The 26,211-nt window shown below is 42.6% G+C and overlaps 1 protein-coding gene across 1 annotated transcript in view; it reads right to left on the minus strand.

Annotated features, from left to right (window-relative positions):
• Nucleotides 1–4,134: 4,134 nt before the first annotated feature.
• LOC126108603 (ankyrin repeat domain-containing protein 65-like) overlaps nt 4,135–26,211 on the minus strand; it is a 44,749-nt gene continuing 22,672 nt past the window's right edge. The window contains exons 2-3 of the mRNA XM_049913905.1: nt 13,248–13,803; nt 4,135–4,698 (exon numbers count right to left, since the gene is read on the minus strand). Of these exons, the coding sequence (XP_049769862.1) occupies nt 4,218–4,698; nt 13,248–13,792 (1,026 nt within the window). The 5' untranslated portion in view covers nt 13,793–13,803 and the 3' untranslated portion in view covers nt 4,135–4,217. The remainder of the gene's footprint in view (nt 4,699–13,247; nt 13,804–26,211) is intronic.

The following is a 26,211-nucleotide window of genomic DNA, read 5'->3' on the forward strand; positions in this document are numbered from 1 at the left end:
CTTTCCATACACCATTCTTGAATGGATCAAAAGAGAGTGTGGGGGCAGTAGCCACCCTAAGTCAGCCTATGCTGACTCTCCCATATGCTGACTCTCCCATCACTACCTTTTCTTCAGTACTACACAATGCCATAGTGCCACTGCACTGCACTTCCTTGTATTACACGAGTTTCTGCCTGTCAATCTATTGTAGACACCCCTTTACAAGATAGGCTGTTCCATCATCTCCTAAGTATTTCTCTTTCCCTGAACAGTCCCTAGATCCGATGCTAGCCTCAATGTTTGACAGTGTGAGAAAACTTCATCGTTCAGATGGCCTGACAATGAAATTATTCATACTTTGCTCTCATTTCCCAGTACGCAGATGAAAAGAACACATTGAAGGCCTCTATGAGGGGTAGGAGTTGTTGGCTGATTAGGTGATAGAAGAAGAAGAAGCAGGAGTTGATATAGAAGAGAGGGGTGGTACAATATTAGAATCAGAATTTAAAAGAGCTTTGGAAGATATCTCTAAAATCACTGGGGGAAGTGGCAACAAATCGACTGTTCACACTGGTGTGTAGAATGTATGATACTCACGATATACTGTCTGACATTCAGAAACCGGTATCCACACCATTTCGAATTTCACAAGAGTCAGTAACTCCGAGAATTCACCTTAACAGCTCATGTGTCCAAGTTCTCAACAGGAATAGTATACAGAAGAATGGAAAAGAAAATTCAGGATCTGTTAGATGGTTTATTTTTAGGAAGGATAAAGGCACAAGGGAGACAGTTCTGGTGTTGCAGTTGATAAGGGAAGTAATACCGAAGAAAAATCGAGACTTTTCATAGGATCTGTTGGCCTAGAACAGGTATTCGACAATGTAAAATGGTGCAACATACTCTCAATTCTGCCAAAAATATGGACAAACTACATAGAATAACAGGTAATATACAATACGTACAAGAACCAAGATGAAGGCTAAGTCTGGAAGACCTAGAATGACGAAGTACACAAATTAAAAAGGATGTAAGACAGGGGTCTAGTATTTCATCGTTGCCGTTCCTTTCATAAATTGAAGAAGCAGTGATGAAATAAAAGAAAGGTTAAAGAGTGGGACTAGAATTCAAAGTGTAAGGATATTGATAATATTTGCTAATAGCAGCGCTATCCTCAGTGAAACTGAAGAAGAATGACAGGATCTGCTGAATGGAATAAACAATCTACTGGACTACAAGATATGAATTGAGACTAAATCGAAGAAACGTGAATACAATGAGAAGAAGCACAGATGACAATAGCAAGAATTGGTTATCACAAAATACATGAAGTCTAGGAATCTACCTACTAGGCAGCAAAATAACCAATGATGGACATAGCAAGGAGGACATAATAAACAGACCGGCATAGAGAAAAAAAGACATTCCTGGACAAGAGAAGTCTGCTAGTATCAAACATAGATCTTAGTTTGAGGAAGATTTATGAGAACATACATTTCGAGCGCGGCATTATATGATAGTGAGTCATGGACCGTTGGAAAACTAGAACAGGACAGGATCAAAGCATTTGAGATGTGGTGCTACAGAAGAATGTTGAAAATCAGGTGGACTGATAAGGAATGAGGTGGTCATCCCCAGAAAATACAAGCAAAGGAATGTATGAAAAACACTGACAAGATGAAGGGAGAGGATGATAGGACATCTGTCAAGATATCTGGCAGTAATTTTCATGATACTGGAGGGAGCTGCAGAGAGTAAAAACTGTAGAGCAAGGCAGACCTGACTAATCCAGTAGGTTGCAGTTTCTACCTAGTAGGTCATAGGTTTGATATGGGTACCACTCAGTAAGGGTGTGCAGTTTGAGTGAAGCAAATCAACATTTGTGACTTACTATGAGGAAATTTTTCCAACAGCTTGCTTCAGTTATCTAGTAAAGGAAGATTTCATGTGTAGGACACGCTTACAGCAAACAGTCAACATAATGCAATTTAGGGACACAAATATCTCAGTCAGTTATTTTACAGTATTTGAGGGAGTGACACTGCACGTCGCCGTAGACCAGAATGCAGATTTGTGGAATGTAGAGCTGAGCGTGTACAAATAGAGAAAAATTAAACCATCCCACCTAGTCAGATGTTAGCTCTAACATGCCTTACATGCCCATAGCGTTCTTGTTGCACATGAAATACCTCCATCATGGGGATAAAACCATTGTTCATGTAGACTGCCAATAAAACTGTGCCAAGTGATGACTAAACCACCTAGTGCTTCCATCATTCATTTGACGTTCATTTCCTACCCCGCCCATTATTTTGGTTCATATTAGTTCCTCAAAGTGAATTCTATTAGGCGAGTGTCACAACTGCCCACCCTAACAGACCCCATACAAGCTGAGCTCTCACTAGCAGGGTCCAAGAATCTATCACTGGATAGACTGTTGTAGCTCCTTCGTCACTTAACACAGTTTTATGAGCAGTTCTAAGTGAACAATGCTTTTATCCACATGATGGAGAAATTGCAGATGTTAACTGCTATCCTCTTTAATCGAAAATTCATTTTAAGACCACATTTAATAAGGAGTCACCATATAACACCCTGGGATGGTTGTAACAAAGCTTTGCTTTCTTAATGAGTCATGAGTTTTGACACTTTAGACGTTCACTTTAGGCTCTAGAATTCAGAGTTAAGCTAATCTGATAACATTTCCATTGGTTATACAATTGATCAGTTTACAACTTCAATGTTGGTATATCCTACATCGTCTCTAGCCTTATGCAGTGTAATTATCACTGTACATTAGACTTATAATGGTGGTTGTGTTGTCTAATAAAAGAACCTCTATACAGCTAATGTGACCCTGAGGCATTTTCATCCGTTCTCAGAACAAAATTTTAATCGATATTTAAAATTTTGGAGAATTTCTGTAAATTTCTTTACACTAACAATGTACGAGTATAGCTAAAGCTGTTGTTGCTCCGACTACAAAATATTACGACTCTTCAATATTTGACTGAATGTCCAATGACCAACTACATGAAGGACATCAGTTTGCAGAAATGAGGAAACAACATGGTCGTCAGTCTCGTTTTCTGCAAACTGATTCATTAATTCAGCGCCTAGATACTGATATCATGACAGCATAATACACACATCAAAAATGTTTTGCATCACCCCGGTTTCCAGAACTCCTTTTGTTTTCTGCAAACTGCCAAGTTCTATCTATCTGCATAGCTATTCCATAAAATGTAACAAGTACAGTTTTCTTCCTTCTTTTGGATTGGGGTGGCATATGTATCTATCGTGAAGTGCTCCTTTTCGTGACCTAGTTGTCTACAGAAGTACGTCACGTTCTGGTATCGGCTGTAGAATTCCTGCAATCTGTAGTTACAAAGACTGCCAACTGGGGCAGTGAGGGTGCTGTCAGCAATGGCGCCTGTCTGTCCAGAGTTGCTACAAGCGCTCATCTGACGATACCTGGATAGGGGAATGCACAGAAGGTTGAAAGAACGGAAATGTGTAAAGTAGTGAGATTTGCCAAGGCATCCCATACGTGGGGGTATTCAACACTGTCTGTCAGATCGTAACATGTTTCATGTCAGCAGCATTACAGCCAGATGAAGATCATGAGATTTGAGATTGTGCTTTGCTTCTCTGTAGTTAAACAAGAACTGCTTTTACAATTACAGATGACCAGCACATAAGGTAATGCGAATTATACTACCAGTATGACACAATAATAAAATATATGAACTATTCCATTATTGCAGCAAACGCAGAAATAGATACCGTCTTATATCATAGAAACATATTCTTATCTTATAATCTGGAAAGTTGGCTGTGTCCTTTTCCTTTATAAGAATTTAACTGATTTTTATTCTATTGACGATGATGCTTCAGCTGCATTATGACATAGGACCATGAACAATTATCATTATAACAGTTGTATGATTGTGCTGTATTCTATCAATGTATAGAATTGCTTGTCTAATCATTTGTGTGTCAAGTCTGTGTGGCAGGCACCTTGAATGAATGGCTGCTTAACCCCAATTGCCTCGCACAGCACAGAATACGAAGTCTATGATAATGAGACCACTGTATTTGGGTCCTACTTAAAGGTGAGTACAAATGATGGACTGCAGTATTCACTTTTGCATTCTTTATTTAGAACAATATCACAGACAGATGCAGAGAGTCATTTCAGCATTATTGCAGAGATGTTTGTTGAACTGAATCCTTCACGATAGCATCTCCACGAGCTGCTGCTTGCCGTTTTGCCTGGCGATGACCCAGGGTTCGTGCCCGTGTGCGTCCCTGGCCCCAGTGTCAGCTCCTGCATCAAGCAGCACGGCCGCCACCTTTGTGTGGCCACATCTTGCTGCACAGTGCAGCGGCGTCCACCCATACTTATCCCTGGCATCGGGATCAGCAGAGGAGTCCAGCAATAGCCGTGTCACAGCCACGTGACCGCGGTATGCAGCCCAGTGCAGTGGCGTGGTCTGCCTGCTGTCCCCGACATCCACCTCTGCTCCACCTTCCAACAGACATGTTACTGCTTCCAGGTGTCCCCTCTCAGCTGCCCAGTGCAGAGCAGTCCACATGTCCTCGTCCCTCGCCCCCACTTTCGCCCCTGTCGCAAGAAGCACCCTGAGCTCCTCCACCGCCCCCTCCTTAGCTGCCTGGATCAGTCCTCGGCTAATCTTCTTTCCAGGAAGGCTCCTGCACAAAACATAAAAATTCTCACACCTTCCTGAAAACACACACTTAATAAAGAAAACATACAACCAAAAATGTATACATATGTCCAACAACGAGCCTACTATATTCCCCTTCTATGATACGAAACTCGTATATTAAGGTATAGTGGTTCTGTCTTCAACCACTATCCATTAAAAGTTTGTTTATGCAACCTCTCAAGATTTTCATCTGTCAAATTCCGACACGCTGATTGCTGTAACTCACTTTCTTTCAACTCGGGGTGCTGTTTCTTAGCAGTCATTATATCTGCTACAATAGATGCTTCAGGAAGCTTATACTAGTTCTCAGTGAAACTATCAAAGATTACACACAAAACAATTTACATTTACATGTTAAAGACTTTCCTGACATTAAAGCAAAATCCTTCAAACCTCTTATTGGTATATTTGGTGACCTGTATCAGCAAATTTTGCCAGCTTCTGTTTCACAGAAAAGAAATTCATCGAAACATTTTACATGTAACAATGGCACGTAATCTACTACTTCTCCATCGTGTGTGTGTGTGTGTGTACAACTGAAGCCTGTAACAGTGTACAGTCTTCTACATGAACATATTTGAAAAAACAGGGAAACACCGACACACACACACAAAGTGTCACTTGTATCTGACAAGTTCACTACAGTCATCCTAGAAAAGAATACATATTGTAAAATACGTGTGGCATGTGCTGGTAACTAAAATGTGGCAACTTCTGGACAAACAAAGCAAATAAATGATATGTACTTTTCTTATTCTGCCAAGAGATTTATTACAACTTATCAACATAATATTCATCTTCCATATGCCCAGATCCATTCTGTTAAAATATCAGATGCGCACTAAAATGGTAATACGACTGTTCCAGTTAAAATAAATCCATGAAATGGAATGAAAAATTAATGAACTCTTACATACATCATGTACTCTCGATGAATAAGTTTTTTGAAAATTTATGTAACATTCCATAACCTGTCCTATTGAATAATGAGGTAGAGAATGTGAATCATGAAAAAGTCTACAATATTTAACAGCCTGCAAATCGTGTTGACTCCCATAGTGCTTTACTAGGTCCACCAATGGTTGTGCTGGTTGTGGTGGTGGTGGTGGTGGTTGTGGTGCTTGTGCTCCACTGCCTATCTCTGTTGTGTCCACTGGTTTACAGGGGACAACAGTGACATTTACTACATAGTAGCAATGTTGCTACTTCATTTTAGAACACAGAGCGCACAGAGATACCAAAATCAAGTTAAAGCATCATGGGACTGTGTATGAATAGACCCTGTTGTTTGGAATCCGAGGCTATGGTAAAGAGCAACTAAGTCGATTCATCTATGTCTACATGTATACCATAAAATGACATGTCATGAGTAAGGGCAAAACGACTCATTTTGACTGATCAACTGACGTAATAAAACCATTTAAATATTTACAAATACACTGCAATAGCATTACTAATACCATGAAAGAGCTTGGATCCCAATTCCTACCAAATTTTTGCAGTTTGTTAAAATGTTTGTCCGAAAGACTACATGCCCGTCATGGGATAAATAAGCCATGGAAAGGGCCATCAGTATAGTAAACAAGAATGAAATCGGCTGATTGAGAGCAGCCAGACAGTTTGGTGTATCACAGGTGACTTTCAGAAGGCATGCCACAAACGAAGGGTCAGAGGTTTCAGACTACATTTGACGAGGGGTTTATGCAGGATATACTGTCCCAAAGGAACTAGCTTACTAAGCCACAGAACAAAATAGTATCTCTCAAAAATTTAATAAGGACTGACTGACTGAATGGATTTATGCCACACAATCCTGATTTATCTTTAAGGGAGCTGGAAGCTGCTACTTTGGCTCATGCAATGGTATTTAATAGAGTTCAGGTTAACAGATTTTACACGCTATATGAATGTCCTCAATAAAGAAGAATTTCACCGGCATGAATTTATCTGTACTTTCATGTGTGGACATGAGGCAAAAAATTTTTGCAATGACTGGAGAAACAAGTGGGGGTACTTACAAATGTTGAAAGGAGGTTGCACATTACAACATTAGCGTGCATGAATTCTGCTGCTAACTTTATACCTCCAGCTTTACTCTACCCCATAAAAAACCGAAAGAGCAATTAACTGATGGAGTACCTATAAGAACTCTAGAAATAGGGCCAGAAAGTGGATGAATGGCTGGAGAAATTTTTCTAGTTTCATTAAGGTAAGCAAAGAGAATAAAGTGTTTATCACTGATGATGATTGCTGGAATCTCAAACATGTTCAAGTGCTGAAATGTGCCAATGAAAATGGAGTTTCTCTATTTTGCCTACTATCCCACTGTAATTGCCAACTTCAGCCAATACACGTTTGCATTTTTGGGCCCAGGAAGACCCATTATAATGAAAGTTTCAAACCTCCTAGAAACACACCCAACGTCACCCAGTGCCAAATGCGTTAGCTCTTTGCCACTGCATAAGGTATAGAAGCATGTGTGGTTAATACTAAGAGTGGATTTCCTAAGGTTGCTTGACTCACTCCAGGTCACACTGTTGCTGCCCTCTCGTTCGCCTGCATCACTTACCTAGCTGAAATGTCCACACGCAAAAAGGGAGGCTAAGTCAAGGGAAAGTGAAAGTACCACTCAAGCAGGGCTGGGCTTCAGTTCCTAGTCAGCAGAATCTACCCTCTTTTGCGCAAGGCTAAGTATGCAGAGCCTGTGGGTGCCTGGGCACCATTCTACCTCGCCGCCATCACCGAGTACCTAGCAGCTGAGTGCTTGAGCTGGATGGAATCATAGCCTGCAACAATAAGACATACGTCACCCTGCACCACTTGGACCTGCAATCTGCAACAAGCTCCCCTCTGACATCACCACAGAGGCTTTTGTCCTGCCCAACATCCAAGCAATCCTGTTACCAAAGGAGTGTGAGAAGAAGGCATAAACGGTGGCCGCCTCTCTGGCTCATGGGACACACAGTGCTGCATGCTCCCTGTATGCAATGGGCTCGGCCGGCAGCTTGGACGAAAACAATCTTCGCCTGTACATGGTGACCAAAATTCACATCCACCTAAGCGTGACAGCAAATATCCCAATTTTTCTGCATGTTCACATGTTTTACAGAATATTTCACCATCTGAAGAGGAATACTTCCACAAACAGCTTTGAGACTTGTAAAAGATAGCTCTAGATGACTCAAGGCACCATTTGATGAAGTATTTCCAGTTTGTGCTGCAGTACAATGCTCATTAAAGAAACGTAAAATAACTCTGGTTTCTTCTGGCTTTCTGAGTAGCTGTACCAACAACAAGCTTCTAGAAGAAAAAGTGCACCAGTGAAAATTAACTGAGGATTGGCAGATATTTCGACAAGCTTGCAAAAGAATATAGTTAAGCAGGGTGGAAGCCTATAACTCAGATCTCAGTGCAGATGATGACTGTGTTTGTATGAACTGCACTATCTTCTTCCATTCAAGACCAGGGGAATCGTGCATTAAATATACTAGATGTAAGGTATGGGCTCACAGTATGCTGATATCCCAGGTACAGTTATGAATTTTGTGAGAAATCTTTTCAGAAACATATGCATGGATATGTATTAAACCTTCAAGAGGTTTTGGCTTAGGGTGTTTACTTTTTCTGAAAATTGTGCACCATCATTTTGTCCCTATTGTAAGTATAAAATGACACATGAGCATAGTTTCTTGTCTTAATTTTTTCTTAGTATTGTAGTTTCATGTTTAATGATTTCTAATAATTTTTGTGGACGTCCTGGATTTTGAAGTGTTTACATAATAAAAAATGATTAAATTTTTGAATAAAAACAAAACATTAAAATAGTGTGTCATTTCTGGAACTGTTCCCTACAGCATTACAGGTCACTAAGGAATCAATGAAAAAGGAAGTTCTGGAAAAACAAAAGCAAAATGGTTGCTGGAAAAGTGTGAGCATTCAAGATCAAGAGTAAGAAAGGAATTCTGTTGTTAAAAGCAGAGCAGAGCAAGGTTGGAAACAGTATAGTGAAGACCTCTATGAGTGAAAGGAACTATCAGATGACATGACACAAGAAAAAAATGGTCATCAAATAACAAAACATAGGGGACTCAGTATTAGAACTTAAGAAAAGCTTTGGAATACTTGCACACATACAAGACAATCTGGTTGGATAATATTACTTAGGAATTTCTATAACGTTTGGTGAAAGTGACACCCATATGACTGTTCAAGTTGGTTGCACAACCTATGACAAGGGACATACAAGCAGACCTTCAGAAAAAAATGTCATGCAGATACTATAGAAGCAGGCAAAGGCCAATAAGTGAAGAGTTCCACACAATCAGCTTGACAACTCATGCATCCAAATTTATGATGAGAACAACATACAGTAGAATGGTAGGGAAAGTTTAAGATCTATTATAGTCTGATAAGTTTGGATTTAGGAAAGATAAAGGTCTCAGAGAGGCACTTGCACTTGGTAATGGAAGCAATATTTACCAAAAATAAAGGAATGTTCATTGGATTAGTCTACCTTTAGGAAGCTTTGGCAGTGTAAAATGGTGCAACTCGTATAAAATCCTTAAAAATAGTTTAATAAATAGGGGAAATGCAGGTAACATGTAGTTATATACAATAATCGACAGGGAAAAATAGGAATGGAAGAAAGAGGAACTAATTCAAAATATGCTAGAAATGGTTCACCGTAATCGTTTAAAACGAAAATTGAGGTATCACTGCTGCAACTGAAGAGATTCAGGAATAGAATTAAAATTCAGAATGAAAGGATTTCATGATAGGATTCGCTGATGGTATTGTTATCATTAGTAAAAGTGAGAAAGAATTACCAGAGCGGTTGAATGGAATGAACAGTCTAATGAATACAGCATTAGGATTTACAATCAAAAGAAAGATGAATGTATTGGGTAGTAGTAGAAATAACATTGATAACAAAGTTATGAAAATTAAGGACCACACAGCAACAAACATAGACATGAGGGACAATGAAAGTTGCTCCAGCAGGGTAATACGACATTCCTCAGAAAACAAGACTACAAATACCAAACACAGGCCTTAATCTGTAGAAGAAGTATCTGAGAATGTACAACTGGAGCTGAGTAGTGAATGAAAATGAATCGTGCGCTGCGAGAAAAGCAAGAAAAGATAATACCACATTCAGAATGGGAGGCTATAGGAAGATGTGAACTGATAAGAAAGGAACTGTGGAAGTTCTCTACAAAATAGGTGACAAGAAGAAGGGACAGGGTAATAGTATGTGAAGACATCAGGGAATACAGCCATGGTACTACAGGGAGCAGTATTGCTACTCTCATGTGAAGAAACTCAGTTCCTCCCCCCACCCCCATATCTCACATAAACGTAGGTGGTGCTATCAACACTAAATTTCTTGGAACAGCCAGAAAAGTAATCTATAACGGTTACAGTTTCTGCTCTGTATGTGTGTCAATGCTGGGACAGGCTGTTATGCAAAACTGCAGCGGCGCGACCAAGGTGCTCCATATCTTGAGGAGCTGAGGCAGAAGAGGCCTTTTCCACTTTCTTCTGATTTGATTCTTTTAGATCGTGTTTATTGTTACCAGTAGGTATTTAATTCAGAATTCTAGGAAACTTTCTCCTCTCTCATTCTTTCCAATAATCTTATATTGTCTCTTAACTATGTCTTTTTACCTTCCCCTATTACAGCAACCCAATGATTATTAGATGTTTCTCTCTTTTTACATACAGAGATACCTATTCACTATCGTTGTATACTCTCTTACTGTCAGTTGATTTTCTGGGAGTGACAATGGCTTCCTAACCCGAATTATTGTTGCTGTTGTTTTGCTAATTATGACACAAATAAATCACTGAACTCTTCAAAATTACTCCTGGGTTGCTATTCAGTGCTGACCTTTTCCTCAACTTCCTCATCCTGTTGATATCATCACATTCCTCTAACATGCCATCCTTCTTTCCATTTCAGTTCGCTGGTCACGTTAAATCTAGATTCAGGCATCATATTTTCTTTTTCACATTTCCCAGCCTTCCTACAACTCCCCCCTTTCCCCCTCACCACTCCAATCGATGATCTTTGGGACTACCTCGAGTGTGCTGTTCATGCCATGGATTCTAAACTGAGAAGCCTAGTGCAGCTGGCCTGTCTGTACCTTCCAGAAACTCATTGACTCTCTTACCACATATGTTGTGCTGCCAAAGGAGCTTATTCAGGCCTTTGACAGGTTGTCACATTAATGCGATTAGATAGTGATGTGTTTCGAAAACAGCTTCTTTAAAAAAAATGTAGAGCAGTTTTAATACATTTCGTGTTTCAAACATGAATTTTCATGTCATGCTAACCAAACAAGAGAGGATCAGGCTGAATAATTAACAATAGGGGCTAGAAGTTAATTATCAATGATCTAGGGAGTGCAGCCAATTTAACCAAAAGAGAAAATTACTAGTAAGTAAACAGCACAAAGTATTGCACAAATATTTAAGTCTAGCCAAAAATTTTATTAGCTATCAGAAATTCAGGGGAATATATAACTAAGTGGTGTGGAGCAAATGGAAGTTAAATATCAGTGACTCTTCAATGTTCTGGTTATCGGAGAAGGTACAGCAGCAGCAATGGGTAGGGTAGAGAAGGCCGTCAGCAGCACCCTAACTGAAGGAAATCCTGTGGTAGTTACTGGAGAGTTTGTGAAGATACAGAAAACTTGAAAGACAGGCAGACAAATATGACGCCTTTTCATCAAGGATGCAGGCAAAGCATGCTGACCACTAAACCCCTTCTGTGGGAGTGAGTGTTGCATGTGCTCTGCATGATGGCTAAACTGAGAGAAACAATATGGGGACACTCCACACTGTATGGGAGCACCCAGAGCTGCCGTTAGGCCTGGGTTCTTATCCTTTGAGCTGGTCACAGGTTGCATGCATAATGATCAACCTCACATGGGTGCATAGACGCTCATTTCACCTTTTCTGCGAATCTTCTATACGAGCCATTAATGAGAAACAGTTTCATCTGCTGTGCCTTAAATGTAGTTAAAAAGTTTTCTTGTACCGTCTAAAGACAATAAAGGATTGTGCTGAGAAAATTATTTTCAGATTGTAAACACCGAGTTGGGAATAGCAATTGCTCTGAGTATCTACTTTACACGAACTGATTTCCTCAGGTCTATATTAGCTACATCATCAAACGAAAACTGTAAATATATTGTTGCTCAACATGATCTGTGCTGCAGTAGGCTACTTTGTACCAGGTGTTGGTTATGAGTGACACAGTTAGCCCTCATCTTTTCTTGAGTTTACGCAGCGTGACACTATTGCTAGGTATTTAAGTGTGAGTAGCAGTTGCAGAAGACACACTGAACCGCTTTAAACTCTACTTTATGCAAACAGGATTTTAGTGACCTGCACACTGCACAGAATGAGGCCTGAGGCACAGCTCGTCTTGCCCCCAAACTAGACACATCACTGCTTCAGCTTATGTGCTGAGCAACGCATCTTTGTGCCCACAGCAAAATGACTGATGCTGTATACAAAGGGTTTGTACCTTTGTTGAGATACCTGATGCATAAAGCTATAGGGCAACGTTTTGTACACATGCAATTTAACAGTAACAACAAATAAGGAGGGACTGTTTAAAGGTCAAAATTTTTGAAGCTACGAAAACTTGGGCTATTTCATGACATGTGCTGGTAAACACTGTTAAATTTAGAGATATGTCTGAATGTGACAAAACTGCCTATTGGCTTCTGTCGCTGGTTCTTTGGCCGATGTTTGTCTGATGATTTTACTGATGTTACGGCAGCATGATTGGCTGGCATTGTCAAAGCTTCACCCTCCATTGCCGGTGATAAAATGGAGCCGAGCTCACAGCCACAGACCATATGTACCTGTTGCACCAATGTCTGAGGGCTTTTCCGCGGTCATTTCCGGTACAGTTGTACTCTTGCTACCTGCGACGGTCGTTCGCTGCATTACAGGAATCCAGGATCCGTTTACCATAAGGCTTTCCGCTTTATTGTTGAAGCCATTCTCGTGTTTTTCTATTTCTACAGCTTCTCTGAATAAGCGGCTGATTTCTCAAGCTGGCCCAACCTGCAATGTCTCTTATGTTCTTTCATCCTGGTAATGATTGATCGTCCAGTCATCCCATCTGTGGCAGCGAGGTGGGCTCCAGTTCACCACTGGCAGTGGTGAAACTTTGACAATGTTAGCCACTCGTGCTGGCGAAACGTCAGTAAAATCATCAGACGAACATCGGCCAAAGAACCCGAGATATAAGCCAGTAGGCAGTTTGCCAACAAGTGGCGACGTAAGCCTTAAGAATTCCCTTTCAGTCTGCCAGGCAACAAAAGTATTCTGAGGTACCAGCAAATGGCTGTTGTAGGCATCAATGAAGCTGCATTTTGCAGGACAGAGACATCTATACAAACTGAGTGGCAAACATTATAGCCTTGAACACACACACACACACACACAGGTATGGGAATAGAGTTTCACACTTAACAATGGGAAATGCAGGTGATCATCTTGTGTCGCACTTACCTGGTTTCTTTTAGTGGCCCACCGAGCAACTGACTCACTTTGACCACCTCATCAGGGTGGTTGAGGATAGCATCGGCCCAACCCGCTGTGGCAAACACCAGCGAGTTGGCTTTTATGAAGGCGACAGCGACCTCTGCGAGGCTGGGACAGGAGTGCCTCACAGCCAGCACCGCCGTGCGCGCCGCGTTCTCTGCTGACAGCTGACTGGCCAGCTGCTCCTCACACTGGACCTTCAGCCCCCACACGCCGTACCTGTCGGCAGCTGCCAGGAGTTGTGGGGCCATGCGGGGCACCTCGGGAGCACGGGGGGAGTACATGTAGGCGAGCAGCTGGTGCAGCACCGGGCCCTCCACGTCGGGGACTGCGACCACACTGCTGCTGGCCTCCGGCGTGTCCTGGCAGAGCATGGCGGCGAACACGGGGCTCCTGCCTGCCAGGACGGCCCTGTGCGCCACCAGCCGCGTGTCACCGGCCACCAGCGTCACCGTGGCCCCTTCCCCAGCACCCGTAGCAGCAGCCTCTTGCACCTCCTTGGCGGCTGCCATTGTGAACGTTTCTGAAACAAGGCATCACTGAACAGCCATTTGCCCTTACACAGCACCGTAAATTCATGTATTAGGCATAGGTGATCTGTGCTCAGCAGTAGCGGGTAAATATCGCCCATTACATGTCAATCACAACTGCATGACATCCTTCCCTAGCCACAGGTTGTAAGTAGGCTGTTTATGTTTTCTTGTCATTGTATTCTTATGTTATAAAATTTTAATTGACAGCAGTTCATCAAATTAAGTAACTTGTAAGTTCCAATTCACTGCACACGTTTCTGTTGGTCATAGTATATGGAGAAGTAGGGACTGATAGTGTTTGCACGTGTGTTAATAATTCAGCAAGGGACTGGTTAACAGCATTGCTGGTTCTAAGGACAATTCCAAAAAACTTTGTGAGTGCACAAGTGGTGGTTATGGACTTGCTATATTAACTGCAAGACTCTTCACTGGTGATTGTGCACCCGCACAGTCACAACAGATGGCTGCTGGTCGTCTCTACCAGGACTATAGTGGGCCTGTCCACAATTTCTACAAGGACTGCAGTGGGTCTACACCTCTGGTGGCCCACCAATACCACAGTCTCTACCAGGACTACAGTGGGTCTGCTCTGTGATGACCTACCTACCAATATTCTTCAAAACTTCGACTGACTCTGCTGTGGGTTTGCTCTGTTGTGGCCCATTACCTGTCAGCATGTCGAGAGTCAGCACTGTCTTTCCGTTGGAAGGACAACACTACTTCTTCAAGACTGCATGGAAATCCACTACTTCCGTGTGCATTGTCTTTTACTGCTCAGACTTTGAAAAAAAAAAAAACACTGAAATTTTACTGTGATGAACAATCTGGACTGTCTTTATGGACTGTGAGAAAATTTTAGCTTTTGACCAACATTGTATAAATAAGTGTGTGCATTTGATATCTTTGTTATTGTAATTATGAAAAAAGTTTTCAAATCATTATTGGCCACTGCCCAAAAATATTTTGTAAAATTTTTTGTGGGGAGCATGGGGGCTATGTAAGTAGGCTGTTTATGTTTTCTTATTGGCAACCTTACGTAGCGCTCTGTGTGCTAGTTTGCATTGTTGTCTGCCATTGTAGTGTTGCGCAGCGGCAGCTGGATGTTAACAGCGCATAGCGTTGCCATTGTAGTGTTGCGCAGCGGCAGCTGGATGTTAACAGCTCATAGCGTTGGGCAGTTGGAGGTGAGCCACCAGCAGTGGTGGATGTGGGGAGAGAGATGGCGGAGTTTTGTAATTTGTCATGAACTGCTATATATATTATGACTATTAAGGTAAATACATTGTTTGTTCTCTATTAATATCTTTCATTTGCTAACTATCCCTATCAGTAGTTAGTGCCTTCCGTAGTTTGAATCTTTTATTTAGCTGGCAGTAGTGGCGCTCGCTGTATTGCAGTAGTTCGAGTAATGAAGATTTTTGTGAGGTAAGTGATTTCTGAAAGGTATAGTTTAATGTTACTCAGGGCCATTCTTTTGCAGGGATCTTTGATAGTCAGATTGCGTTGCGCTAAAAACATTGTGTGTCAGTTTAGGCACAGTCGTGTATAAATTGTTCTAAGGGGACGTTTCAAGGTGATAGCCACGTGTCTTCAACAATACAATATCAAACACCTGTATTTCTTACAAGAAGTCGACAGAAAGGGGTGAAGACACTATCTCTGTAATTTCTAGTCGCAGTACAGTGTTACAAAACAATGAAGGTTTTAAATATGGAGATCAGGAGCAATACAAACAAGACCTGGCGAATCTATAGCTCATAATCACTCCAGGTATTTAGGAAACTGCTAGTAATTACCTTTCCTGTTCCACTCCCAAGTAGAGCGACAGTGAAACAAGTACTAGAATGTAGACTTTCACGGCCGGAAATATCATGTCCATTATAATTATCCGGGCTGTTATGCCGTGGTCGGTTGATGAATTCTGTGTCAATTCCCAACGTTTCGTCTCCGACTGCGGGAGACATCTTCAAGGGGGTCAGTAGCTCGATGGAAGGTCCAACACACCCAGTACACTCAGTAGCGAGCCAGTGTGTGTGTTGGACCTTCCATCGAGCTACAGACCCCCTTGAAGATATCTCCCGCAGTCGGAGACGAAACGTTGGGAATCGACACAGAATTCATCAATCGACCACGGCATAACAGCCCGGATAATTATAATGGACAGTGAAACAAGTGTCTATATGCCTCCTTACGAGTCCTAATTCCTAGCATCTTATCTTTGGGTTCTTACGCTAAATGTACGTTGGTAGCAGCAGAATCGTTCTGCTGTCAGCTGCCAAAGCCAATTCTCTACGTAATCTCAATGGTGTTCCTTGAAAGAACATCAGCTTCCCCCCAGGGATTGACATTTGAGTTTCCACAGCAGCTCTGTAACATTTTCTTCAAACCTATTGCTACCAAATGTTAGAAGCCTGCCTCAATTTCTTTGATGCCCTTCCTTCAATCCGACTCGGTGACGATCAACACTCACGCAGTACCCAAGAATAAGTCGCATTACTGTTCCATAGATATCTACTTTACAGGTTATTTACACATTCCTAAAATGTACTGAGTACACGCCTTCCCTTCTACCCTACTTACGTGCTCGTTCTATTTCATATCGCTTTGCAGCGTTACTCCAGGATATTTAATCGACGTGACTGTGAAACAGCACACTTCTAATGCTGTAGTGGAGCACTACTGGGTAGTTTTTCCTACTCATCTGCCATAGCTTACATATTTCTACGTTTAAAGGTAGCTTTCATTCATTATACAAACAAGTAATTTCGTCTAAGTCACCTTGTACATTGCTAAGTCACTCAAAAACACCACCTTTCTGCACCTCAGCCTCATCAGCAAATAGCTGCAGATTGCCGCCCACCCTGTCTGCCAGCTCATTTATGTGTATGGAGGACCACAGGGGTCCTCTCACACCACCCTGCCGATACCCTTGTCACTGATGAACGCTCTTCATCAAGGACAGCATATTAGATTCTGTTATTGAAGAGGTTTTAAATTGTAAGACATTTCCTGGGGCAGATGTGGATTCTGACCACAATCTATTGGTTATGAACTGCAGATTGAAACTAAAGAAACTGCAAAAAGGTGGGAATTTAAGGAGATGGGACCTGGATAAACTGAAAGAACCAGAGGTTGTAGAGAGTTTCAGGGAGAGCATAAGGGAACAATTGACAGGAATGGGGGAAAGAAATACAGTAGAAGAAGAATGGGTAGCTCTGAGGGATGAAGTAGTGAAGGCAGCAGAGGATCAAGTAGGTAAAAAGACGAGGGCTAATAGAAATCCTTGGGTAACAGATGAAATATTGAATTTAATTGATGAAAGGAGAAAATATAAAAATGCAGTAAATGAAGCAGGCAAAAAGGAATACAAACGTCTCAAAAATGATATCGACAGGAAGTGCAAAATGGCTAAGCAGGAATGGCTAGAGGACAAATGTAAGGATGTAGAGGCTTGTCTCACTAGGTGTAAGATAGATACTGCCTACAGGAAAATTAAAGAGACCTTTGAAGAAAAGAGAACCACTTGTATGAATATCAAGAGCTCAGATGGCAACCCAGTTCTAAGCAAAGAAGGGAATGCAGAAAGGTGGAAGGAGTATATAGAAGGTTTATACAAGGGCGAGGTACTTGAGGACAATATTATGGAAATGGAAGAGGATGTAGATGAAGACGAAATGGGAGATAAGATACTGCGTGAAGAGTTTGACAGAGCACTGAAAGACCTGAGTCGAAACAAGGCCCCCGGAGTAGACAACATTCCATTTGAACTACTGATGGCCTCGGGAGAGCCAGTCATGACAAAACTCTACCATCTGGTGAGCACGATGTATGAGACAGGCGAAATACCCTCAGACTTTAAGAAGAATATAATAATTCCAATCCCAAAGAAAGCATGTGTTGACAGATGTGAAAATTACCGAACTATCAGTTTAATAAGTCACAGCTGCAAAATACTAACGCGAATTCTTTACAGACGAATGGAAAAACTAGTAGAAGCCAACCTCGGGGAAGATCAGTTTGGATTCCGTAGAAATGTTGGAACACGTTAGGCAATACTGACCTTACGACTTATCTTAGAAGAAAGATTAAGGAAAGGCAAACCTACGTTTCTAGCATTTGTAGACTTAGAGAAAGCTTTTGACAATGTTGATTGGAATACTCTCTTTCAAATTCTGAAGGTGGCACGGGTAAAATACATGGAGCGAAAGGCTATTTACAGTTTGTACAGAAACCAGATGGCAGTTATAAGAGTCGAGGGGCATGAAAGGGAAGCAGTGGTTGGGAAAGGAGTACGACAGGGTTGTAGCCTATCCCCGATGTTATTCAATCTGTATATTGAGCAAGCAGTAAAGGAAACAAAAGAAAAATTCGGAGTAGGTATTAAAATTCATGGAGAAGAAGTAAAAACTTTGAGGTTCGCCGATGACATTGTAATTCTGTCGGAGACAGCAAAGGACTTGGAAGAGCAGTTGAACGAAATGGACAGTGTCTTGAAAGGAGGATATAAGATGAACATCAACAAAAGTAAAACGAGGATAATGGAATGTAGTCAAATCAAGTCGGGTGATGCTGAGGGAATTAGATTAGGAAATGAGAAACTTAAAGTAGTAAAGGAGTTTTGCTATTTAGGGAGTAAAATAACCGATGATGGTCGAAGTAGAGAGGATATAAAATGTAGACTGGCAATGGCAAGGAAAGCGTTTCTCAAGAAGAGGAATTTGTTAACATCGAGTATAGATTTAAGTGTCAAGAAGTCGTTTCTGAAAGTATTTGTATGGAGTGTAGCCATGTATGGAAGTGAAACATGGACATGGACTGTCTTGTGACAGCCAGAGCGAGAGCACCAGCAGCAGCGAGTACTGTTTGTATAAAGCGTTTATTTTGCATTTTGTTTACGACCTTCTACTAAGGAAGGGATTCTATTTGTGTTTATCTGCTCTGCATAGTAACTAACAGTTCTTGATAAAACTTTACGTAGTTTTCGTGTTAGATTTCTTAGTGTTTTCTTGATCGTTTGGAACAGAAAGCGCCCTAAAACCGTCTTTTGTTTGTTTCGCGGCCGTTAGCCACTAGTCACTTGAATCAGCAGTTGTCTTGTGACAGCCAGAGCGAGAGCACCAGCAGCAGCGAGTACTGTTTGTATAAAGCGTTTTTGTACTTATTTGCTGCGATTAGCTTTTAAATAGTTTTTCTGGGAAAACCTAGCGTAGTTTTCGCGTCTCGTATTTCAGTGAGTGTTTCTTGATTATCAGAGTAGCTCATCAGAAGATTATCTTGGGAATTTGTCACCGTATAGGGTAGGGTAAACATAGTCATGTGTAGGGACTGTGGTTGTTGTGAGCGGACGCAAGGAGAATTGGCCACTCTTCGGGGGCAGGTGGAGGCTTTGTCTGTTAGGCTCATCGAGCTCGAGGCGCAGGCGTCGGCTCGTAGTGGCGTTGGGGCAAATGTGGTGAGACCTATGCCTACTTCGGTGGCCTTGGAATCACATGGAACCCCTGATGTCGCTGCGTCTTCCGGCAGTGAGCATCTTACCGGTCAGCCATCACTCCAGGGTGAATGGCGGACAGTGGTGGGCTCGCGCGTGCCTGGCCGAAAGGCGAAGGTGGGATCTGGCCGCGTGGCAGCTGCCTTACCCCTTTCCAACAGGTACGGGGTGCTTCCTAGTGGTGATGACATCGTTTCCGAGCCACCACAGGATGCCTCGCCTGTTGGGCCAGTGGCCGATTCTCCGGCAAGGTCCCGACAGTCACAGAGGGCGGGCCTATTAGTTATAGGGAGCTCCAACGTTAGGCGGGTTATGGAGCCCCTCAGGAAAATAGCGGGTAGGTCGGGGAAGAATGCCAGTGTGCACTCGGTGTGCTTGCCGGGGGGTCTCGTCCGTAATGTGGAGGAGGCCCTTCCGGCAGCTATTGAACGCACTGGGTGTGACCGGCTGCAGATAGTAGCACATGTCGGAACGAATGACGCCTGCCGCTTGGGTTCTGAGGCCATCCTTGGTTCCTTCCGGCGGCTGGCTGATTTGGTGAAGACAACCAGCATCGCACGCGGAGTGCAAGCTGAGCTTAATATCTGCAGCATAGTGCCCAGAGTCGATCGCGGTCCTCTGGTTTGGAGCCGTGTGGAGGGTCTAAACCAGAGGCTCAGACGACTCTGCGACTATAATGGTTGCAAATTCATCGACCTCCGTTATTGGGTGGAGAACTGTAGGGCCCCCCTAGACAGGTCAGGCGTGCACTACACACCGGAAGCAGCTACTAGGGTAGCAGAGTACGTGTGGCGTGCACACGGGGGTTTTTTAGGTTAGAGGGACCCCCCCTTGGGCGAAACGATAAAATACCTGACGGCTTACCAGAGAGGACATTATCATCGTTGATAAAGAACGTCTGTCCTCAGAGACCAAAAACAGGAAAAGTTAACGTAATATTGGTAAACTGCAGGAGTATCCAGGGCAAGGTTCCTGAATTAGTATCTCTTATTGAAGGAAATAGTGCGCATATAGTATTAGGAACGGAAAGTTGGTTAAAACCGGAAGTGAACAGTAACGAAATCCTAGACACAGAATGGAATATATACCGCAAGGATAGGATAAACGCCAATGGTGGAGGAGTATTTATAGCAGTAAAGAATTCAATAATATCCAGTGAAGTTATTAGTGAATGCGAATGTGAAATAATCTGGGTTAAGCTAAGTATCAAAGGTGGGTCAGATATGATAGTCGGATGCTTCTATAGACCACCTGCATCAGCAACCGTAGTAGTTGAGCGCCTCAGAGAGAACCTGCAGAACGTCGTGAAGAAGTTTCGTGATCATACTATTGTAATAGGGGGAGACTTCAATCTACCAGGTATAGAATGGGATAGTCACACAATCAGAACTGGAGCCAGGGACAGAGACTCTTGTGACATTATCCTGACTGCCTTGTCCGAGAATTACTTCGAGCAGATAGTTAGAGAACCAACTCGTGAAGCTAACGTTTTAGACCTCATAGCAACAAATAGACCGGAACTTTTCGACTCCGTGAATGTAGAAGAGGGTATCAGTGATCATAAGTCAGTGGTTGCATCAATGACTACAAGTGTAATAAGAAATGCCAAGAAAGGAAGGAAAATATATTTGCTTAACAAGAGTGATAGGGCACAAATCGCAGAATATCTGAGTGACCACCATCAAACGTTCATTTCTGAGGAAGAGGATGTGGAACAAAAATGGAAAAAATTCAGAAACATCGTCCAGTACGCCTTAGATAAGTTCGTACCGACTAAGGTCCAAAGCGAGGGGAAAGATCCACCGTGGTATAACAATCATGTACGAAAGGTACTACGGAAACAAAGAAAGCTTCATCATAGGTTTAAGAGTAGTCGAATCATAGCTGATAAGGAAAAGCTGAACGAAGCGAAAAAGAGCGTAAAGAGAGCAATGAGAGAAGCATTCAACGAATTCGAACATAAAACATTGGCAAATAATATAAACAAGAACCCTAAAAAGTTTTGGTCATATGTAAAATCGGTAAGCGGATCTAAATCCCCTATTCAGTCACTCGTTGACCACGATGGCACCGAAACAGAGGACGACCGAAGAAAGGCAGAAATACTGAATTCAGTGTTCCGAAACTGTTTCACTGCGGAAAATCGTAACACGGTCCCTGACTTCAGCCGTCGCACGGACGCCAAAATGGAAAATATTGAAATAAACGATATCGGAATTGAAAAACAACTGCTATCACTTAGTAGCGGAAAAGCATCCGGACCAGACGAGATACCCTTAAGATTCTACAGTGATTATGCTAAAGAACTTGCCCCCTTTCTATCAGCAATTTATCGTAGATCGCTGGAAGAACGTAAAGTACCTAGCGATTGGAAGAAAGCGCAGGTCGTTCCCATTTTCAAGAAGGGTCATAAATCAGATGCAAATAATTATAGGCCTATTTCGCTTACGTCAATCTGTTGTAGAATAATGGAACATGTTTTGTGTTCTCGTATTATGACGTTCTTAGATAATACAAATCTCCTTCATCATAACCAACATGGATTCCGCAAACAGAGATCATGTGAAACTCAGCTCGCCCTATTTGCCCAAGAAATTCACAGTGCCGTAGACACTGGCGAGCAGATTGATGCCGTATTCCTGGACTTCAGGAAGGCATTTGATACGGTTCCGCACTTACGTTTAGTGAAAAAAATACGATCTTACGGAATATCGGACCAGGTTTGTGATTGGATTCAGGACTTCCTAGAAGAAAGAACACGTCATTCTTAACGGTTCAAAATCTGCAGATGTAGAGGTAATTTCGGGAGTACCGCAAGGAAGCGTGATAGGACCTTTATTGTTTACAATATACATAAATGACTTAGTTGACAACATCGGTAGCTCCGTGAGGCTATTTGCAGATGACACGGTTGTCTACAAGAAAGTAGCAACATCAGAAGACTCGTACGTACTCCAGGAAGACCTGCAGAGGATTAATGCATGGTGCGACAGCTGGCAGCTTTCCCTAAACGTAGATAAATGTAATATAATGCGCATACATAGGGGCAGAAATCCATTCCAGTACGATTATGCCATAGGTGGTAAATCATTGGAAGCGGTAACGACCGTAAAATACTTAGGAGTTACTATCCGGAGCGATCTGAAGTGGAATGATCACATAAAACAAATAGTGGGAAAAGCAGGCGCCAGGTTGACATTCATAGGAAGAATTCTAAGAAAATGTGACTCATCGACGAAAGAAGTAGCTTACAAAACGCTTGTTCGTCCGATTCTTGAGTATTGCTCATCAGTATGGGACCCTTACCAGGTTGGATTAATAGAAGAGATAGACATGATCCAGCGAAAAGCAGCGCGATTCGTCATGGGGACATTTAGTCAGCGCGAGAGCGTTACGGAGATGCTGAACAAGCTCCAGTGGCGGACACTTCAAGAAAGGCGTTACGCAATACGGAGAGGTTTATTATCGAAATTACGAGAGAGCACATTCCGGGAAGAGATGGGCAACATATTACTACCGCCCACATATATCTCGCGTAATGATCACAACGAAAAGATCCGAGAAATTAGAGCAAATACGGAGACTTACAAGCAGTCGTTCTTCCCACGCACAATTCGTGAATGGAACAGGGAAGGGGGGATCAGATAGTGGTACAATAAGTACCCTCCGCCACACACCGTAAGGTGGCTCGCGGAGTATAGATGTAGATGTAGATGTAGATAACTAGTTTGGACAAGAAGAGAATAGAAGCTTTCAAAATGTGGTGCTACAGAAGAATGCTGAAGATAAGGTGGGTAGATCACATAACTAATGAGGAGGTATTGAATAGGATTGGGGAGAAGAGAAGTTTGTGACAGAACTTGACTAGAAGAAGGGATCGGTTGGTAGGACATGTTTTGAGGAATCAAGGGATCACAAATTTAGCATTGGAGGGCAGTGTGGAGGGTAAAAATCGTAGAGGGAGACCAAGAGATGAATACACTAAGCAGATTCAGAAGGATGTAGGTTGCAGTAGATACTGGGAGATGAAGAAGCTTGCACAGGATAGAGTAGCATGGAGAGCTGCATCAAACCAGTCTCAGGACTGAAGACCACAACAACAACATTGAAGAAGTCTTTCAGCCACTCACATATCTGGGAACCTTTTCTGTTGCTATCTCCATTAACTGGCTGCAGTGCGACAGTTGCAGATACTTTCCGGAAATCTAGCAGTATGGACTACCTTTTGCCCTTCAACCAGAGTTCGCAGTATAATCATGTCAAATGACAAGGCGAGATTCACACATGCAATTATTCCTGAATTTGTGCTGATTTGCACACAGAGGCTCTTAAATGAAGGAAATTTATTTTCTTTCAACAGATAACATGTTCAAGGATTCTACAGCAGACGAATGTTGAGAACATTGATCTGTAATTTTGCATATTCGTTTTTTTATTCTGGTTATATGGATGCACTTTTTTTCAGTCGCTTTGAATTTTGTGCTAGACAAGAGATTCGCGACAAATGAAAGCTAAATTTGGGGCCTATGCCGTATATCGGGTGTCGCCAAACATTTTAGCCTAAGGGTCACACTGGCTGTTCTACTAAATCCCGAGGGCAAGACCTGGCTACAGCCTCTAAGTTTTCCTGAGACCTGATACAAGTATTGCTCTGCTCTCCTCGGTACAATTCAGTTATTGTGACGCTTATCACTGTCATCATTCTTTACGAGCCGACAGTGGCACTTCAGTTGCCATTACGCAATGAACAGGTATTATTGCATGAAATCTGGGAGGGAAGAAAATGTGTAAGACTCTGTGAGTAATCACACTGAAGTCGGAAACGAAATATCAAGCAAAAATAGGAAACATTAACGGAAAGGAAGAAAAGCTGTTAAAAGTGTTAAAAACAATATAGCAGGTTGCCTTGGCTGGCTGACTGCAGTAATAAAAATGGATGAGCCAGACACTGCCACACTCTAAAATACCCAGCCTAAGAGCAAAAGGCAAGAGAAACACAAATGCTGAAAGGATGAATACCAAGTCGAATAGACAGCACCAGACGGGGCGGGGTGAGTTAAAATGCAGGTAGGGTGAAGGGATGGAAGACAAGGCCACATGCCAACCCTTAGACTGAATGTTAAAATCCTCCTCTCGAATAAAACTTGAAGCTAGATCGGCTGTTCAGGCACTGTCACGTAACACTGCAGGCAGTGCGCCAGGAAGGTTAAAGGTCCGTCTCAGGGCGGCTAAATCTGGACAGTCCAATAAGATGTCAGACACTCAAGAGTGAACCACAGCGACACTTTGGTGGGTCCTCGCAACGTAGGTGACCGTGAGCCAGCGAAGTATGTCCGATGAGGGGCCAGCAAAGGACGATGTAGTCCTTGTGAAAAGCTCGCATGGAGGACTACCACACATTCGTCGTCTCCTTTACCATTCGTAGCTTATTCAGCAAAGTCAGGGAGCAGCATTCTGTATACCAGAGCCCGAAAACTTTGCGGCATAATACTGAACCGAACAACAGATTCCGGTAGGCCGATCTCCAGACTTTACAAGTAGTCTATCTAGCTAGACTTTCAGCAAATTCATTTCCCAGGATTCCGACGTGACCTGGGGTCCATAGAAAGACTGATCGTCCATGATGTTTGAGGATGTAAACAGACTCTTGGATGACCGTTAGCAAAGGATGGCGATGACAGCACTGGTGGAGAGCTTGTGAGGTGCCCAAGTTGCTCAAGGGGTCGCTACAAATGAAGAAGGACTTCTGATGCAGGGACAGATATGCTCAAGGGGGCGAGAGAAGGCTACCAGCACTACAGTGGAAACACTGCGGCCATCTTGCAAGGAGCGCTGTTCAGTATGTCGTGCATGAGCGTAAACGAACCCAACATGACCATCAATCTTCGAGCCATCCGTGTATACTACCACTGAAATGGGTACACTTCAAGAGAAACAGGTGACAGAGAGCCGCGGGGTGAACCGAGACTTTTGGGACTAGTGAGAGGTCTAGAGGAAGCTGCAGCTGAGGTACAGACCTTGGAGGTGTACCTGAGTGGGCGTGGAAGAGAAGTGGTAGAGGAGAAGACGAGTTCAGAGAGAAGGCACCGGACACCCAATTTCTGTTCACCTATGGGAAGCATCCAGGTCATTTCATTGCCACGTTGAGAGCCGATGCACGTGCTGCGCTTTACACATTGTTACAACTACTTCTGACAGTGTTAAATGTATGGTGGTGACGTCTTCCGAGGAGTACAAAGGTGCAGTAGTATAGCACCATGTTGTATTCAACATGTGCCACCCGAAAAGCAAAATGTAATGGACTATTGTGTTTTGTGACTGTTGTTTCTTGGTGAAGATACAGTGAGTTTATCACTGAGTAATTTAATTTAAATTGCCTTAACGCTAAATTCAATGCAATTGCTAACTCAGAACCCAATTTTTGCATCAGCTCCGCAAACGGTTGATTCGCAATGTAGCGATTTTTATGAAGATAGTTGCTGGAATTTAATTCTTCCACTCACACAGTTTGACCAGCTGCGGAAGTTTGCTCATGTCCATCCCTTCCGCTTTGTTGACCTGTGAAGAAAAATGCTGCTAAGTGAAACCGACAAAAATATTTACAGATGTAAATTAAGTGATGAGCAGCATTTGAAGTCCTGCTGATGATTTCCACTAGTAAACTTGATTCACAACCATAGACAATTGTGAGTGGTGGTGGTGGTTTGTTTTTAGGGCCCTCAACATCCATCTTTTTCACATTCCAGTCTCCCCATTTTTCTGAATGATGATGAAATGGTGAGGAGAACAGGAACACCCAGTCTCTGGGCAGAAAAAAATCCGCCGATCTAGCCGGTAATCGAACGTGAGACCCTGTGATAGAGAGGTTCCAATAGTAACCACTAGGCCACGAGCTGTGGACAATTGTAAG

The sequence above is a fragment of the Schistocerca cancellata genome, chromosome 11, assembly GCF_023864275.1.
Source record: "Schistocerca cancellata isolate TAMUIC-IGC-003103 chromosome 11, iqSchCanc2.1, whole genome shotgun sequence".
Taxonomy (NCBI): domain Eukaryota; kingdom Metazoa; phylum Arthropoda; class Insecta; order Orthoptera; family Acrididae; genus Schistocerca; species Schistocerca cancellata.